The sequence below is a fragment of the Eleutherodactylus coqui genome, chromosome 10, assembly GCF_035609145.1.
Source record: "Eleutherodactylus coqui strain aEleCoq1 chromosome 10, aEleCoq1.hap1, whole genome shotgun sequence".
Lineage (NCBI taxonomy): Eukaryota > Metazoa > Chordata > Amphibia > Anura > Eleutherodactylidae > Eleutherodactylus > Eleutherodactylus coqui.
The window spans coordinates 74,393,861-74,412,370 of record NC_089846.1 but is presented as its reverse complement, the minus strand read 5'-3'; the positions used below and the strand labels follow the sequence as shown (position 1 = coordinate 74,412,370).

The 18,510-nt window shown below is 47.1% G+C and overlaps 1 protein-coding gene across 3 annotated transcripts in view; it reads right to left on the bottom strand.

The window, feature by feature from the left end:
• LOC136580606 (H-2 class II histocompatibility antigen, E-S beta chain-like) overlaps positions 1–13,833 on the bottom strand; it is a 474,076-nt gene extending 460,243 nt beyond the window's left edge. For all 3 annotated transcript variants that reach the window (XR_010786989.1, XM_066581295.1, XM_066581294.1), the window contains exon 1: positions 13,683–13,833. Coding sequence is in view for 2 of the 3 variants with exons in the window: in XM_066581295.1 (XP_066437392.1) it covers positions 13,683–13,755 (73 nt within the window). In the remaining variant the exon portion in view is untranslated. The remainder of the gene's footprint in view (positions 1–13,682) is intronic.
• Positions 13,834–18,510: the final 4,677 nt, after the last annotated feature.

Sequence of the window (18,510 nt, the reverse complement as noted above, 5' to 3'; positions counted from 1 at the left end):
AACTGAGGCAAACTGCTAATTTTTAGCATTTTGCCTCACTAAAAACGCAATAAAAGTGATCAAAAAAGCCGTATGTACCCCAAAATGGTACCAATAAAATCTACAGCTTGTCTCGCAAAAAATAAGCCCTCATAGAGCTCCGTTCATCAAAAAATAAAAAAAGTTACAGGACTTTGAATGCAGCAATTTAGAAAAAAAAAAAAGATTACCCAGAAAAAGGGTTTTTATTGCAGAAAAGTGGGAAAACCTAAAAAAAATGTAAGAATTTTGGTATCGTTGTAACCGTACCGGTCCGCAGAAAAAATGGAATGTCTCATTTATGCTGCATGAGTACCGCTGTAAAAAAAAAATTAAAAAATCTATGGCAGAATTGATGCGTTTTCTCTCCCTGCTATCATTTAAAAAAAAGTTTTACAATATAGTCTATGTACCCAAGAGTGGCACCGATAAAAACTACAGTTCTCCACGCAAAACACAAGCCCCCATACGGCCGCGTCGACGGAAAAATAAAAAAGTTATGACTTTTGATAAACGGAGAAGAAAATCCGCCAAAAATTGTTGCGTCCTTAAGCCCAAAATAGGCCATGTCATGAAGGGGTTAATGTCAGGTTTATGGTGGGGTGAAATGCATTGAATCTCTCATGGAAATTTATTAATTCTTGTTCAGTGTTGGTCTAAATGATTATGATGTTATCAATGTAGCGGAAGTAGGCCAGTGGTTTGCTGGGGAAGGAGTCCAGAAAGTCACTCTCCAGTTTTGCCATGAGAAGACTGGCATATTGCGGTGCCATTTTACTGCCGATGGCGGTTCCAGTGAGTTGCCTCAATATCTTTTTGCCAAAGGAGAAATAATTGTGTGTGGGGATGAACCTTGTGAGTAGTAACACGGATTCAGATATAGGCTGCGCTTGGCAGACGGTCAGTCCATCCTCGTGTGGGATGTTGGAGTATAAGGACTCCACATCCATGGTGACCAGGATGGCGCCATCGGGGAGGGGACCTATGGTTAACAGTTTGTTCAGTACAGTAGGTCGGTGGTGTGCTGCAAGTAGCTAGTTTTGTTCCTCATCAGTGGTTTGAGGACACCTTCTACCCATCATGATATTCCTTTCGTGAGGGTTCCCACACTTGAGATAATTGGCCTCCCTGGGTTGCTAGCTTTGTGTAGTTTGGGAAGCATATAGAACACTCCAATCCTGGCGTTCTCCGGTACCAAGTCCAAGAGTTTTGTGGAGCCCACAGACTGGCTTATGATGACCCTTCTGAATTCCCTCACATATTTCTGAGTCGGGTATTGATCCAGTTTGGTGTAGTATCTGGTGTCCGTCAGCTGTCTGTCTGTTTCTTTCGTGTACTCTGATGTATTCTTGAGAACTATAGCACCACCTTTATCTCCAAGCTTAATGGTGATCTCCTTGTTGTCTTTGAGTACATAGATGGCCCTTCTTTCCGACATATTGATATTGAATGCTTCTCTACTCTGCTTGTCCGGTATAGTAGATTGCACCACATGCCTAAAGGAGTCTATATATTTATCCAAAGTGGGATTGTGGCCAGGAGGGGGTGTCCAATCAAACTTATTCCTGGCCCCTAGTTTCTCCTGTGTTTGAGTGCTTGGAGGTCCTGTGCCCTCTTTGTCATGGAGAACTCTTTCAGTTTTAGTCTCCTGAAATATTCCTCCATATTGCTGCAGAGTTCTGCTTTGTAAAGTGTTTTGGTAGGACCGTATGTAAGCCCCCCGGAGAGGACCCTGAGCTCCACATTACTGGGGTTGGGAGATAAACCTTTGTACTCTACCTTTGTCCGTGTCCTGTTTAGGGTTTTGTTCTATCATGCCGAACTCGGGGTGTTCCTGATCTGTGTTTGGATACAGGCCTGCTCTGGACTCAGGGTGTTCCTGATCAGTGATTGACAGGTCAAGACAGGTGTCCTCTTCCCAATCATTTTTTGTTTTTCACATAAAATCTCAGAAATTGATTGAAGAAAGTTTCCATCAAATAGGTGGGGCTGCAAAGATAGTATTTCCATTTTCTTCTATGTCCATTAGAAATTAGAGACATCATAAAATTGTTACATTCCACAGCTCAGTAGACTTATTTAGTATATATATCTCTCTGCTCAGATTGTCATGTGCTATTCTAAGGCCCCCTGTCCACGACCGAGGCGGAATATCGCTAGCAATATTCCGCCGCGGGGGTAGAGCGCTGACAGATAGGCTTACCATAGAGAATCCCGGCAATCGCAGCATGACGTGATTTAAATCCCATGAAAGAATCACTATGATTCTCCGCTCGTGGAAGCCGGTGCTTTCCATAGTAATCCTATGGAAAGCTTTGCAGATCATGATCCGCAGGCGATTTATAAATCGCCCATGGACAGGCAGCCTAAGTATCAAATTTCTGTGTGTGAACATTTATTTAGCTGAAAAGATTGCTTTTAAGCGATAATCGTTGTTTGCCTTTAAGCACAAGGTGATTGCTCAAACGTTGAGCACTCACTTTATGCTCCGAGCGGGGGATGCAGAAGAAAAGCGGGGCCGCTTGTCTTCTGCACCCAGCTGTTCTCTGCTTGGAGCGCCTGGCTGTTATACAGCCGAGCGCTTGGAGCAGGGGATGCAGAACACAGGTGGACAGCTCTGTTCTTCATACCCAGCCTGTGCTCAGGGAGTGGGATACAGCTGAAACAATAGTATCAGCTGTATCCCGCTGTGAATTCCTGATAAGGCTGATTGCTGTCTTTCAGCATGCTGTATCCCCGCACTCCCGTGCTCCTAGCACAGGTGGCGCGCACACGGAGCGGCCAGCAGGGGGGCGGGGCAGTGCAGGAGATTTCTCTCCTCTCGCTCCCCCGCCCCTCTTCATTGAGATAAAGAGGCACCGTTCGCTATGGAACGGCGGCTGTTTAAACTGCACGATGAGCGAGGATCGTCATCGCTCATCCTTGGGCTGCTAAAAGATGAGCGATGACGATCATCGCTCATTGTTCAGTTTAAACAGCCGCCGTTCCATAGCGAACGGCGCCTGTTTATCTTAATGAAGAGGGGCGGGGGAGCGAGAGGAGAGAAATCTCCTGCACTACCCTGCCTCCCTGCTGGCTGCTCCGTGTGCGCGCTAGCCCTGCTAGCTCCTATGCAGGAGCGCGGGGATACAGGGACGAGTTTGCCCGACACTCGTCCAATGTAAATGGGCCTTAACCTGGTGACCCCCTAACACTAATTCAGGGACCATAAAACCATCACATCTTTATCAGTGGACTATTTAAGTATCCCTTTATTTCTCTACTCATCTTGTTGTGGTATTCTTTTAAGTGCAAATTAATGACATTATGTCTGTGCCTTGTCGTATGTGTATGTATATTTTATTATGCCTGAGGAAGAATTGTGCGTAAGTTGGAAAGCTCATTATAACATCATGTATTTTTGCTGTCCATTAAAAGGTATCATATCTAGAAGATTACTTGGTTTCTCTCACTGAGAACGATCACACTTGACTCTACTGGTGACACCGGACCAAACCTTTTTCAATCAACGTTACAATCACACAAAGTTTCATCCGACAACTTCTAGGGGAAGAATGTCACTGACAATGAGTGTACAAATACCAGCATTAGAAGTTACCCACATAGTGATAAGTAATTGTCCTAACCAGGGGCATAGCTACAGGCCCAGGGGTCTGGGTACAAAAGTCTAGCTTGGGCCCCACTTCCTTATCTGTACTTGTGCCCATACCCAAAACGCGCTGCATACAACCACAAAACATTCACATACATGATCTGGCCACTTGATATAGGCTTTCAAACATGACTCGTGTGCCGGACTACAAAAAAAATGTTTTAGTAGCCCCTTAGGCCAACTTCACACGGACGAGTGCAATACCGGGCCGTGATATCGCGCTCGCCAACATGCGATTTTCCTTGCAGATGTGAGGTGTTTTAATCTAAAAACCGCCTCGGATCACTGCGGGAAAGTAGCGGTCCTTTGGGTGGTTTCACAGCAAGCGTAAGTTACACATCCTGTATATAGTTATATGGAGCATGCTGATATAACCTGGGTATCTCCTGTATATAATTATATATGTACAGCTGGTATACATCTCTCTGTATATAGTGATATGGAGCATACTGGTATAACCTGGGTATTTCCTGTATATAATTATATATGTACTTCTGGTATAAGTTATACATCCTGTATATAGTGATATGGAGCATGCTGGTATAACCTGGGTATTTCCTGTATATAATTATATATGTACAGCTGGTAGAAGTTATACATCTCCCTGTGTATAGTAATATGAAGCATGCTTGTATAACCTGGGTTTTCTCCTGTATATGAGGAGGTGTAAGGTTACACAGCCTGTATATAGGGATATAGAGCATGCTGGTAAACCTGGGTATTTCCTGTATATAATTATATATGTACAGCTGGTATAAGTTATACATCCTGTATATAGGGATATAGAGCATGCTGGTAAACCTGGGTATTTCCTGTATATAATTATTTATGTACAGTTAGTGTAAGGTTATACATCTTCTGTATATAGGGATATAGAGCATGCTGGTAAACCTGGGTATTTCCTGTATATAATTATATATGTACAGCTGGTATAACTTATACCAGATATACATATATGATTACATGTATAAACATACCTGGTTACACCGCATCCTTTACTGACTCCGCTCCCCTCCTGAGCTAACAGACCCCGTCGGTTGGATAAATCACGCGGCCGGCAGGGCACTGATAGAATGTTGTGACGAATCACAACTGCAGTCTCTCAGTGGAATGGAGGACCGCATGCTGGGGAGTCTGCAGCATGTAATTGTCTGTTGGCTTACCGGGTCACAGCCCTCTCCTCCGTGATTGCCAGTCACAGCCGGCCTGTGGGATGTGGCAGTGATACAATATATAGCAGGGGCCCGTTCGCTAATGGACCGCGTTGCAATTGTGACCCGTAGCGGTATGCTGGTGGTCCCAACCACAATAATCATCTACAATGTCTGTTCTGCATGAGAACAAAGGTCCACAAATATGTAGAAGCTGGAGGAGAATAGTGGTCTTGTTCCTTTCTCCTTTCTTTCCATCCACTACTCTAGCTTCCCTGTGGTGATGTGTTGGGCGCCAAAATCACCAGCGGCAAAGTAAGCGAAGGGTTGTACTCTGTAGTGGTGACAGCTGACCTTCCTATAGGCCGGCCATCTGCAGACCCAACTGGCTCAGTAGCCACCACTAAGTAGTCATGGAGTATAAGGACTGAAGCGCTGCCCCCTGCTGCTGTGAGGGTATACTGTAGCTCATTCCCTCCTCTGCATAAGATCATCAGAAATCTCCTGATGTACCCGCCGCCCAAGGCCAGTGCCAGATGCCTTGCAGTGATAACCATCACCCACGGGCTGCACCGTATATGGGATATCTAGTTAGCCGCAATGTAACAACAGTAGAAAAACTCACTGCTGCATCTGAAAAAATGGACTATTTTCCTTGCAGCGCGGTTCTGTGTGCGGCGCACGTATCCATTCCTGTTACTTCCATATCTCATGTGTTTGCCTAATGACAGAACAGACCTGCTGAACAGACGGCTCTCCTGCGGAGATGATGTCATCAATGACGCGCCATTCTGAGTCCTAGCAGGAAGCCATGTATGTACTCACGAAGTGTCACCGGCAGAAGAAGGCTGAGGGCGAAGAAGATCCCATGACTGGGCGCCCGACCACTGGAATCACTTCAAGCAGCGAGGACATCACTCATCTCTTGGTCTTATGCAATACATGAGAATGGCCAAAGGGTTAAAAGTAAGTGAACGCCCCTCGGAGGTCCACTTCAAAATAAAGCTATAAACCAGAATGAGGTGTGTAAAGGACACGGTAAAGGAGGTAATGCACTTCTGGATGATGATGTAAGCTCCTCAGTCTGACTATATAGAACGTGAGTTGAGCAATAACATCCAATGGCCACCAGATGGAGCTAAAGTAATTAGGAGTCATCCAGAAATGACAGATCGGATGCCCAGTTGTGGTTTGCTATAGTAGGCACATATAGTGTGCTGCAGGGTATACTGCCGCAGCTTCATGGTTAACCCTTGTGTGGTACCAAAGTGTAGGACTGCAATGAACAACACTGGGGTCAAATAGACCCCATGGTACCACGAGGGTTAAAGAGTAGCTGCACTTTCAAATAACTTTTGAGAGAGACAAAAGTATTGATCAGTGAGGGACCTGATGCTGAGACCCCCGCTGATCACTAGAACGAGGGGGCTGCAGTACTCACTACGAGATCTTGAACCCCTGGCTGTCTTTGCTAGTTTATGGCTCCTTCCAGCAGCTGAAGATGGTCCACATAAAGATCTATAGAAAGTGTTATCCACCTCTATGAGGCCGTCTCTAGCTGCCGGAAGGAGCCGAAAACTAGCAGAGACAGCCGGGGGGTCCAGGGCTCAGGTGAGTGCTGCAGCCCCCTCATTCAAGGGATCAGCAGGGGTCTCAGCAGCGGGACCCAAACTGATCAATACTTAATACCCCATTGACACTGAAAGATGACCGCTCAAATGATAGTTTGAGTGACAGTTTTGAGCGATCATCTTTGCATAGTCTGTAGTAGTTAATTAGCTACTAAAGAGCTATGCAGGTGGAGCGGGACAGCGCCCCAATCACTACGAGAACAATACAGCTGTTTTGCATAGGCAAACAGCTGCATTGTTCTCAGCGCTTACATCTCATGTCCCGCTGTGAACTACTAGCGGGACACGAGCTGAAATAATCTTACCAGCGCTGCCAACTGTGATAACAGCCTGCACCGCTGATAAGAGTTCATCGCTCAATTCTAGAAAACTAGAATTGAGTGAGGAAAGAATTGTGTACGAAAACTTCACGATTGCCATGCATTTAGACGCAACGGTTATCGTTCAAAAGACGGCTTTCAGTTAATCTTGAGAAATAATTGTTGTCTAAATTTACCTTTAGACATGTCTCTAAAATATGTTAAATGTTATCCAAAAGTGTAGCTACTCTTTAACCCCTTAACGACGGCCCCATCGGGAAACTACGTCCTCAGAAAGTGGGCCTTAATCCTAGAGGACGTAGTTTTATGCATCCTCTTTGGATTGATGCCCACTGGCCTGAGGACGTGACAGCTCCATGCTGTCGGTGCCCGCAGGTAGCCGACAGCATGGAGCTGTCATCCCAGGATGCGGGCAGTCCCCCCCGGCATTGCGATCGGCGCTATAAAATGAATAGCGCCGATCGCAAAAAAGTAAATAAAAGTGTAAAAAAGTAGTAATTCAGCTGCTATGATGGATCGGATCCATCACGGCAGCTGAAAATACTCACACGGCTTGTCGGCGGTGTCCCCCGGAGATCTGGTCCTCCTGGACCCGTCGGCGGCCTTCTGCGCATGCGCGCCTGACGATGACGTCACGCGCAGAAGCCCGGGTGTCCCCGGCAAATTTAAAATCTCCTGGCTCCCGGCTCCTGAAGGTAGCCGGGAACCAGGAGGTGTTACCGGGGACCACTGTGAGCGGTCCCCGGGCCCGCGATCACCGCTATCCATTGCGATAGCGGTGATCGCGAAAAAGTTGAAAAAGTAAAACAAAAGTAAAGTTTCACCTCCCCTCATGGATCGGATCCATGAGGGGAGGTGAAGATACTCACCCCCGGTCCTCTGCGATGTCCCGGGACCCGAAATCCCCGTCTGCGCATGCGCGCCCGATGATTGACATCGGGCGCGTGCACAGAGGGGCTCGAGCCCCGGGAAATTCAAAATTGCTCTGCTCCTGGCTGCCATGTGTAGCCAAGAGCAGAGGGATGTCACCAGGGACATGATCCAATGGATGACAGTGATCATGTAAAGTAAAAAAAAAAGTGCAAAAAGTAAAAAAAAAAAAAAAAAAAAAAAAGGGGTAAAAGGTAAAAAAAAAAAGTGCAAAAAGTTAAAAAAAAGTTTTAAAAAGTTAAAAAAAGCTTGCGTTTCATCTCCCCCCACGGATCATATCCGTGAGGGAGGATGAAATGACGTACCTAAGGCCTGCGGATTTATCCGCGGACCTCAACCCAGCTTCTGCGCACGCACCCGTCGCCAATGTGGCAGGCGCATGCGCAAAAGCCGTGGTTTTTTAAAATCTCCCTGCTCCTGGCTACAAAACTTAGCCGAGAGCCTGGAGATTTCACGGAGGGCCGCGGTGAGCGGTTCCTGATCACGTGTTCGCCGTTATCCAAAGAATAATGGCGATCACGTAAAAGTTAAAAAAAGGTGAAGCTTCATCTCCCCTCACTGATGCGATCGGTGAGAGGAGATAAAATTTTTTACCGGAGGCCTCCATATTTGCACCCCAACGCAATCTTCTTCCGTGAACTTTCCCGTATTCTGCGCATGCGACCGCTGGCAAAACACCGCACACATGCGCAGGAGTCGGGGAGCCCAGGAAACTTAATATCTCCTTGCTCTCGGCGACCAACGGTCACCGAGAGCCTGGAGCAGTGACGGGTGGCCGTGTTGAGTGGTCCCCGGTCACGTGAAAAAATGGTAGCGATCTACCTTTGGCCGGTCTCACATGACCGGATAGGAATTACGGATTCCGCATGCGTTTGATTAGCGGTAATACGCAGATCAATCGCATTGGATTACACAATTCCGCTCACATTAGCGGGTTGGAATTGCGTAATCCACTCGCAGAAAAGAGAACGCAGCAGGTTCTATTTTACCGCGGATATCCGCAACATAGAGCCCATTGTGCTCCATGGTCGTGGATATACCCGCAGCCCATACGCAACTACGTTGTATACGGGCTGCGGGTACCCGCGACATCGCTAAGCGACGGTGCGGGAAATACAAACAACAACAAAAAAAGTGTACTGCGCATGACCGCCCGTGTAAGTACGCAGTTATGCGCAGTACATTACGCGGCCGTACGCAGGGTCACAGCCGGGCTCACAGCCGGGATCCACCTACGGCTGCGTAAGCCCGGCGTTATTCAGACCGCTACCTGTAATACGCAATTTACAAGAAGCCCCGAGAACGCTCGCCTTCCTGCAGTTCCAGGAGCAGCTTGTTGAGCGCCTTCTGTGTGAGACCGCCGCACCTCATCAAGCTTACGGAGACTCACAGAGCGCCACTTTTTACACCCCATCCCCGCCACTGAGGTCAAAAAATGACTCCCAAAAAGCATGAGAGGAGGGGGGATACCCGGTTTTATTGCCCCATGTGCCCATCCCAACCAGCCTCCATAATTACCCGTCTTTGGAAATACTACACAGTTCACATTATTACTTTTATCTAAGATTTGGGGAACGCCGAAAAGGGCGTGGAGGGGGGGGGGGGATTTTAGGGAGTCAATTTTTATTCCGTACAAATGAGCAATGGGGCCTGGAATTTATTTAGTTATGCCCTGCAATCCAACTGGTGTTCCCTCCATTACAGGCCTTGCCATGTTTCCTGTAAGTAGATTAGGGCCACAATGGGTATGTTTTTGAACACGGGACAAACGGGGGTATCCATTTGGGGTGAAAGTTTTCATTCCTATGTACACTGTACAAAAAAAAAAGTTTTTAAATTGACAAAATTGCCAAAAAAATGAAAATTGTAATTTTTTTCTTCTGCTTTGCTGAAATTTATTCAAATACTGTGTGGTCAAAATACGCAGTACACCCCTAGATGAATTCGTTAAGGGGTCTAGTTTTTAAAATGGGGATATTTGTGGGGGTCTTTATAGTTTTGGACGCTCAATGACTCTATAAGTGGGCAATGGGGCCTGGAATTTATTCCGTTGTACCCTAAAATCCAACGGGTGCTCCTTCCATTATAGGCCTAGCCATGCGTCCTTTAAGTAGATTAGGGCCACAAGGGGTATGGTTCTGAACACGGGACAAACAGGGGTATCCATTTTGGGGTGAAAGTCTTCATTCCTATGTGTGCTGTACAAAAAAACCAGTTTTTAAATTGATACAACTGCCAAAAAAATGAAAATTGTAATTTTTTTCCTACTGCTTTGCTTAGATTTATTCAAAAATTGTAGGGTAAAAATACACAGTACACCCCTAGATAAATTCGTTAGGGGGTCTAGTTTTCAAAATGGGATCATTTGTGGGGGTTCTCTGTCGTTTTGGCCGCTCAAGGGCTCTACAAGTGTGCAATGGGGTCTAAATCAGCTTCATGCTAAATTTCTGTTCTGAAAGCCACCGACTACTCCTTTCATTTTGGGCCCCGTTGTGCATCCAGACAAAAGATTAGGGCCACAATGGGTATGTCTCTGAACACGGGACAAACAGGGGTATCCACTTTGGGGTGCAAGTCTTCATTCATGTGTGTGCTGTACAAAAAGGCAGTTTTTAAAACGACAGAATTGCCAAAAAAACGAAAATCATAATTTTTTCCTTTTGCTTTGCTTCAATTCATTCAAAAACTGTGGGGTCAAAATGGGCAGTACACCCCTAGATAAATTCATTAAGGGGTCTAGTTTTCAAAATGGGGTCACTTGTGGGGGTTCTCTTTGATTTTGGCCGCTCAAGAGCTCTACAAAAGTGCTATGGGCCTAAAACTCCTTCAAGGAAAATCTATGTTCTTAAAGCCACCGACTACTCCTTTCGTTTTGGGCCCCATTGTGCATCCAGACATAAGATTAGGGCCACAATGGGTATGTCTCTGAACACGGGAGAAACAGGGGTATCCAATTTGGGATGAAAGGCTTTATTCATGCGTGTGCTGTACAAAAAAAGCTGTTTTTAAAATGACAGAATTGACAAAAAAAATGAAAATCACAATTTTTTCCTTTTGCTTGGCTTGAATTCATTCAAAAACTGTGGGGTCAAAATGGTCAGTACACCCCTAGATAAATTCGTTAAGGGGTCTAGTTTTCAAAATGGGTCACTTGTGGGGGTTCTTATTGGTTTTGGCCACTCAAGAGCTCTACAAAAGTGCTATGGGGCCTAAAACGCCAAGCAAAATTTATGTTCTGAAAGACACCGACTACTCCTTTCATTTTGGCTCCCGTTATGCATCCAGACATAAGATTAGGGCCACAATGGGTATGTTTCTGAACACGGGAGAAACGGGGGTATCCATTTTGGTGTGTAAATCCTCATTTTCATGGGCTCTATAGGAAAAAAATATGTCTTTAAAATGACATATTTGCAAAAATATGAAATTTTATTTTTTGTCCCCTAAATTGAACTAATTCCTGAAAAGAACTGGTGGGGTCAAAATACTCATGACACCCCTCAGTGAATACACTAAGGGGTGTAGTTTTTAAAATGGGGTCATTTGTGGGTGTATCTATTATTCTGACACTTATGAGCCTCTGCAAACTTGGCTTGGTGCAGGAAAACAAAGTGCTCCTCAAAATGCTGAAAAGTAATGTTAAATTTGTACGTCCTCTAAATGGTTAAAAAAAACACAAAAGTTTTTCAAGTGTGCATTCAGAATAAAGTAAACAGATGGAAATACATATCTTATCAAAAATTTGTACAGTATGTTTGGACATATTTGAGATATTACGGTTGAAAATGTGAAAAAATGACAATTTTTTCAAAATTTTTCCAATATTGGTACTTTTAATAAATATACACAAATTATATTGGTCTCTTTTTACAATCTAAATGAAGTACAACATGTGGCGAAAAAACAGTGTCAGAATCACTGGGATATGTAAAGCCTTTACGGAGTTATGCCACGTTGAACGACGCACGTCAGATTTCCAAAATTTGGCTCCGTCACTAAGGCGCAAACAGGCTTCGTCACTAAGGGGTTAAATATGCCCGTAATACGGCTCTTATAGTATTCCACATGGCATTAAAGGGTTAACAGATTGCTTCAGTTCTTCTTCTTTAGCAAAGTGCAGGTGAAATTTTAAAAAAGTCATTTTCTCTTTTTCAGATCTTCTATTTTAATCCATTGTTGTGTAACGCAGCGGGTGTTACTAGAGGAGCCCAGCGCAATACTTATTACTGCGGTACAGAAATAATGGAAATATCCACTATGTGACACGCCGGTGCAGCAGGACTCGGGGCCCAGAAATGAAGGAGCACCTTGTGGATTTCGGGGCTCCTTATTAGGATGATTTTTTAGCCACCAAAAACGGAGAAGTCGGCTGTTGTAGTGCCAACGGTGAGTGTACGGGCTGTGGGGGGCTATTATGTAACCCCCAGCCGCCGGTCCCCACATTCACCAACCACATTATCCGGGCAGGCAGCTTACACCTGTGGGTATATACACAAGGTAGTGGATGCTCAGTGCTGCCCCCGTATGCACACTGCCGGTGGTCAGTGAGGAGCTGAGTCACAAATGCTCCAACACAGCAGCCTTAGAGGGACCCAACCAGATACTGCTAGTCCTACAGGCTGAGCCCACGGCTGGCAGTAGGTGACCACTGAGTCTGGGGTGTACTTACCTCCTGGCCGTCAACTACTATTAGCTCACGGCTGGCAGTAGGTGACCACTGAGTCTGGGGTGTACTTACCTCCTGGCCGTCAACTACTATTAGCTCACGGCTGGCAGTAGGTGACCACTGAGTCTGGGGTGTACTTACCTCCTGGCCATCACCTAATATTAGCTCACGGCTAGCAGTAGGTGACCACTGAGTCCGGGGTGTACTTACCTCCTGGCCGTCAACTACTATTAGCTCACGCTGGCAGTACGTGACTGCTGAGTCCGGGGATACCCTAAACTTACCTCCCCATCGCTCCCCCAGTGTTTGTATCACCTATTATCAGCTCCCAGGGCTACAAGTAGGCGACAGATGCCCTTTAATAAGCGTGCGCCAAAGTATATCTGACAGTCGTAGAACTCTTTATAGCACAGTAATCCGCTTTTCACCACGACCGCTGGACATGTGACACCCAACGCAGCCAGGGACCTCGCATCATGCAGCGGCGCAAATTATACTAATATATGAACAGGCGCACACCTCTATGTAGTCGTACCTCTACTCCTCCGTGCCCACAGAGATCTCGTCCAGCGGGTGCAGATCTCCGGTATATTATATGCCAGCGTCTGCCATAAACCGGTTGCCTCGTTTCCAACAACCCAGAGAACAAGTCATTTCTGGATGTGCAGAAAAGGGATTTTCGAAATTGGAGTTCCGCACTTGGATTTTGCCCAATCACAGGACAAGTTCCACGTGTGGATCCGCTCCAAGGACCGCTGCAAAAGATGAAGTTTTTTAATGCGGTTTTTAGAGAAAGGAATCGCTGTGTGAACAAACCTTATTGGTTTACATGGTGCGGATTTTGACGAGCTTTTAGTGTGGATCCACCCAAAACTCCACAAGGTGTGAACGTCCCCTTAAGGTTGTATTTATACGGCGAGCGAGATATCGGTCTGATATCACACGGGTAAACCCGCGATTTTAATGCGACTGATAAAATCGCGTGTTATTCTAATAGTCGCGATAGAAGACTGCACAACTCGCAGTAACGCCAGAGCAACGCCATGTTGTTTTTGCTCCCAGAGGGAAGAATGTGTCATTCCTGAACAGAATCGCCCAGAGATCAGACGCTGGGACTGTTCCATCCGGGAGCGGCGCCGCGAGAACAATCGCACAAATAACGAGACGCGCCTATAATGGCGGCTTCTCTTCACGTGTGACTGATGTGCATCTCACCACTTAGAGACATTACCGACCGACCACATCCACGGAACCGGCTGCCGGACCCCACAGAAGCCCCGTGTAGTGAGGAGGATGATGGGAGTATTCGCTTACCTGAGGAGCCTGCAGCCAGCATGAGGGGAGCTGTGAGGAGAGCGCAGACCACCAGCAGACTGAAAGCCCCCATGTTGTAGAGCCGAGCGCTGACTTGTGGAGTCCCAGAGTCACACTGAGCAGCCGACACTACAACTTACTGAGCCCTTCACAGCCCAGCCCAGCGTGAGCCAATGAGAAAACAGCCTGCTGCTTGTCACTTGTTACCAGGGAGAGCAGCCACAGAAATACAGATTACTGATGTCCTATAGCCGAGTCAAAAACTGGGGGCCCATCCTGGGCGTCAGGTGAGGGGATAAGGCTGCAATCACATCTGTGGTGGGGGTCAGGTGAGGGGATAAGGCTGCAATCACATCTGTGGTGGGGGTCCTGGGTGTCAGTGAGGGAATAAGGCTGCTATCACATCTGCGGTGGGGGTCCTAGGTGTCAGGTGAGCGGATAAGGCTGCTATCACATCTGTGGTGGGGGTCCTAGGTGTCAGGTGAGCGGATAAGGCTGCTATCACATCTGTGGTGGGGATCCTGGGTGTTAGGTGAGGGGATAAGGCTGCTATCACATCTGTGGTGGGGATCCTGGGTGTTAGGTGAGGGGATAAGGCTGCTATCACATCTGCGGTGGGGGTTTTGGGTGTCAGGTGAGGGGATAGGACTGCTATGACATCTGTGGTGGGGGTCTTGGGTGTCAGGTGAGGGGATAAGGCTGCTATCACAACTGTGGTGGTGGTCCTAGGTGTCAGTTGAGGGGATAAGGTTGCTATCACATCTGCTGTGGGGGTCCTGGGTGTCAGTAAGAGGATAAGGCTGCTATCACATCTGTGGTATGGGTCCTGGGTGTCAGGTGAGGGGATAGGGCTGCTATGACATCTGTGATGGGTGTCAGTGAGGGGATAAGGCTGCTATCATATCTGTGGTGGGTGTCAGTGAGGGGATATGGCTGCTATGACATCTATGGTGAGGGTCAGGTGGAGGGATAAGGCTGCTATCATATCTGCAGTGAGGGTCCTGGGTGTCAGTGGAGGGTATAAGGCTACTATCACATCTGTGGTGGGGGTCCTGGGTGTCAGGTGAGGGAATAAGGCTGCTATCATATCGGTAGTGGAGGTCCTGGGTGTTAGGTGAGGGGATAAGGCTGTTATCACATCTGTGGTGGGGATCCTGGGTGTCAGGTGAGGGGATAAGGCTGCTATCACATCTGCGGTGGGGGTCCTAGGTGTCAGGTGAGGGGATAGGGCTGCTATCACATCTGCGGTGAGGGTCCTAGATGTCAGGTGAGGGGATAAGGCTGCTATCACATCTGCGGTGGGGGACCTAGGTGTCCGGTGAGGGGATAGGGCTGCTATCACATCTATGGTGGGGGTCAGGTGAGGGGATAAGGCTGCTATCACATCTGTGGTGGGGGTCAGGTGAGGGGATAGGGCTGCTATCACATCTGCGGTGAGGGTCCTAGGTGTCAGGTGAGGGGATAGGGCTGCTATCACATCTGCGGTGGGGGACCTAGGTGTCCGGTGAGGGGATAGGGCTGCTATCACATCTATGGTGGGGGTCAGGTGAGGGGATAAGGCTGCTATCACATCTGTGGTGGGGGTCAGGTGAGGGGATAAGGCTGCTATCACATCTGTGGTGGGGGTCAGGTGAGGGGATAAGGCTGCTCTCACATCTGTGGTGGAGGTCCTGGGTGTCAGTGAGGGGATAAGGCTGCTATCACATCTGCCGTGGGGGTCCTAGGTGTCAGGTGAGGGGATAGGGCTGCTATCACATCTATGGTGAGGGTCAGGTGAGGGGATAAGGCTGCTATCACATCTGTGGTGGAGGTCCTGGGTGTCAGTGAGGGGATAAGGCTGCTATCATATCTGCCATGGGGGTCCTAGGTGTCAGGTGAGGGGATAGGGCTGCTATGACATCTGTGGTGGGGGGCAGGTGAGGGGATAAGGCTGCCATCACATCTGTGGTGGGGGTCCTGGGTGTCAGTAAGAGGATAAGGCTGCTATCACATCTGTGGTGGAGGTCCTGGGTGTCAGTAAGAGGAAAAGGCTACTATCACAGCTGTGCTAGGGGTCAGGTGAGGGAATAAGTCTGCCATCACATCTGCGGTGAGCGTCCTGGGTGTCAGGTGAGGGGATAAGGCTACTATAACATCAGCAGTGGGGGTCCTGGGTGTCAGGTGAGGGGATAAGGATGCTATCACATCTGCGGTGGGGATCATGGGTGTCAGGGGAGAGTACTACTGGCACTATTGGAAGCACTTGCCATAGTTTTACACGCATGAAAATTGCAAGTACATAGACACAATACAGTTTTTAAGCAAAAGAGACCTAGAATCACAAGTTTAAGACTGTGATTTATGTCAGAGTCTCTCGCACGGATTTCGCCCGTGGGAATGGAAGAGCAAAGTATTTGACGTATTTAGCAGGATGCACCAAATGTCTCATATGACCGGCACCACTGGGATTCATATGTTGCATTTTCTGCCTGTCTAGTTTCTTACTGATTTTACTCTGAGGTCGTGAATTTACCCTCATCTAGTCCCAGGGCCACAGATACATGGCTGCTCAGGGGAAGACCACATGTAGAGAATGCCACCAGTCAGTGCCCACATGCCATCTTACGGTAATTGGTTTGTGGACGCTCGTCAGAGGGGTTGTACCATTAAAATATAGGGGCATATTTACAGACCTTAAACCAGCATTTCATACAGGAGCCAAAAGACCGGGTAAGAAGTCGGGCTGCTCTATACACACTGTACAGCATGCCGAAGTCTGGAGTAGAAGTAGTAAAGTTTATCCAGGAGTTATGGGGGCAGGGAAGGTCTATGAGGTTGTGGAGGCCCTTTGTAGTGTAGGGGCACTATTAGGATGTGGAGCACAGAGCAGGCACTATTAGGACATGGAGGTAGAGATGTGGCCCGTTTAGGATGTGTTGGTATAGAGGGGGTCCTGTAAGAATGCAAAATGATCCTTAGTAGTTTGTGGGGGCACAATAGGAATTATTACTTTCTGGGAGTTATAAAGGAGGGCACTATTACTCCAGGGTACAAAAGAGGTATTATGTTTTGCTGTGGGCACTATAGGAGAATTATCATTGCTTGGGGACACTATAACTATGTGGGGTACAAAAGGGAGCACTGTTACTGTAGGAGGCACAAAGTGGGGCATTAGTACTATGGCGGGGCACTGAGAAAGGCATTGGCAATAGCAGCAGGATGGCAAGAGTATGCAGAGACAAATCTGTGCTGGAAGAAATCTTCATGGCAGTCTGGAGCTGGATAAAGAAGAAAAGGGAAAGTGAATGTGTCTAATCTGAGAAGATGTCACATGTCATTACTGGAGGTAACTGCACTGTAATCACTATCATAATGGCCATCGCCAACAGCAAAATCAGCCTAATATTCCAAGAAGCCAACCCCCTCCTTCCTACACCAAGTCTTCAACCGCTTGTTTACCTCCCTAATCTTCCAGCTCTCTATGGAAGCACATGGTGCAGAAAGCACTTCGGACAATACGACATTAGAGGTCCGTAGTGTAAGCTTACAGCCCAATGCGTGAAATAATCTTAATGACTTTCCACTCACAATGTCTCAATATGTGTCTAAAGCAGCCAACAAGTGCTGCAGCTCTATACTTGTGGTGGGTCGAGGAGGCAGTGCCAGGCTCCGCTCACATTATCCGTGTGACGTAAGCGTTGGGAAGTCTCCAGGTGAATATGTCTAATGCATTCTTAAGCCCCCCGTCCCCGGACGTGGACCCTTCTAGCTTCTGTAGGTATTCAGTTATTTTGTTTTGTTTGGATGAAAAGGCGCAGCAGACTGTACCCCATCCAGACACAACTTGTCCTAAACTGTGTCCACAGATGTCATAATAGTATATGGGTAGCGGATGCCGCTGTGCCCCATTAAGAGCTCCTGCACACTTGCGTTTTACTTGCGCATTTTTTACGCAATATCGCTGAGTTTTCTTCACACGATTTACAATGGGACTTTCTAAAGTTAAAAACGCATCGCAAGTTGGTGCTTTGCAATTTTTGTGCGATGCATTTTCAACATTAGAAAGTCTCATTGACAATAGTGTGAAAACAACCCGCAAGAAAAACGCAAGTGGGTATTCACCCTAACTGACACATTGTGAGCTTTACATGACGCGAGGAATGGATCCCACAACAGCCAATCGGTGATGACTGCTTCAAACGGACATCTAACGGCGGCATCTATCACATCTCTGGTACGTTAGAGATCTTCCTGGCACGTACATTCCACAGAAGCCGTTATCGCTGCCCCACGGTCACAACCATCTGTAAATCTACTGTCATTGCGTAAATAAGAAACGGAGGCTCCCTAATTGTTTTTTAAGTCTTCGGCTGTAAAGCAAATTATTGTAATAACATTCGTGTTTCCAGTTTACAATAAACGCTGCAAATGAGTTTGTATAATCTGCCCTACCGACGTTTAGGATGGTACCTACTACTAGATAAGGTTACAACACTTAGGGTTCAGGAGGATTGGGGTCCAAGGACCCCACAACAAAAATGTATAGAAGTGACCTGAATGGAGCCCCTTGTAATAGTGCTTGGTGGTCCTGTTGGTGTGACCATGCAGAGAGCGCCGCCCTGCAGGCAGTGTCATGTCTGCGCACAGATCAGCTCTTGTACTCTTCATGTATCTCCCTGATATGTTTGTGGTCTGTAATAATATTATAATGCGGATCTACAATGTATCAGATTAGTTGCAGAAGAACAGTCACATACAGAAGAGCTGAAGGAGCTCGTGGGAGAAGAAGTCTACCCGGAAACTGTGAGGTCAGACTCCACACGGCAGCTGACTGGTGGAGGAGAGTCCA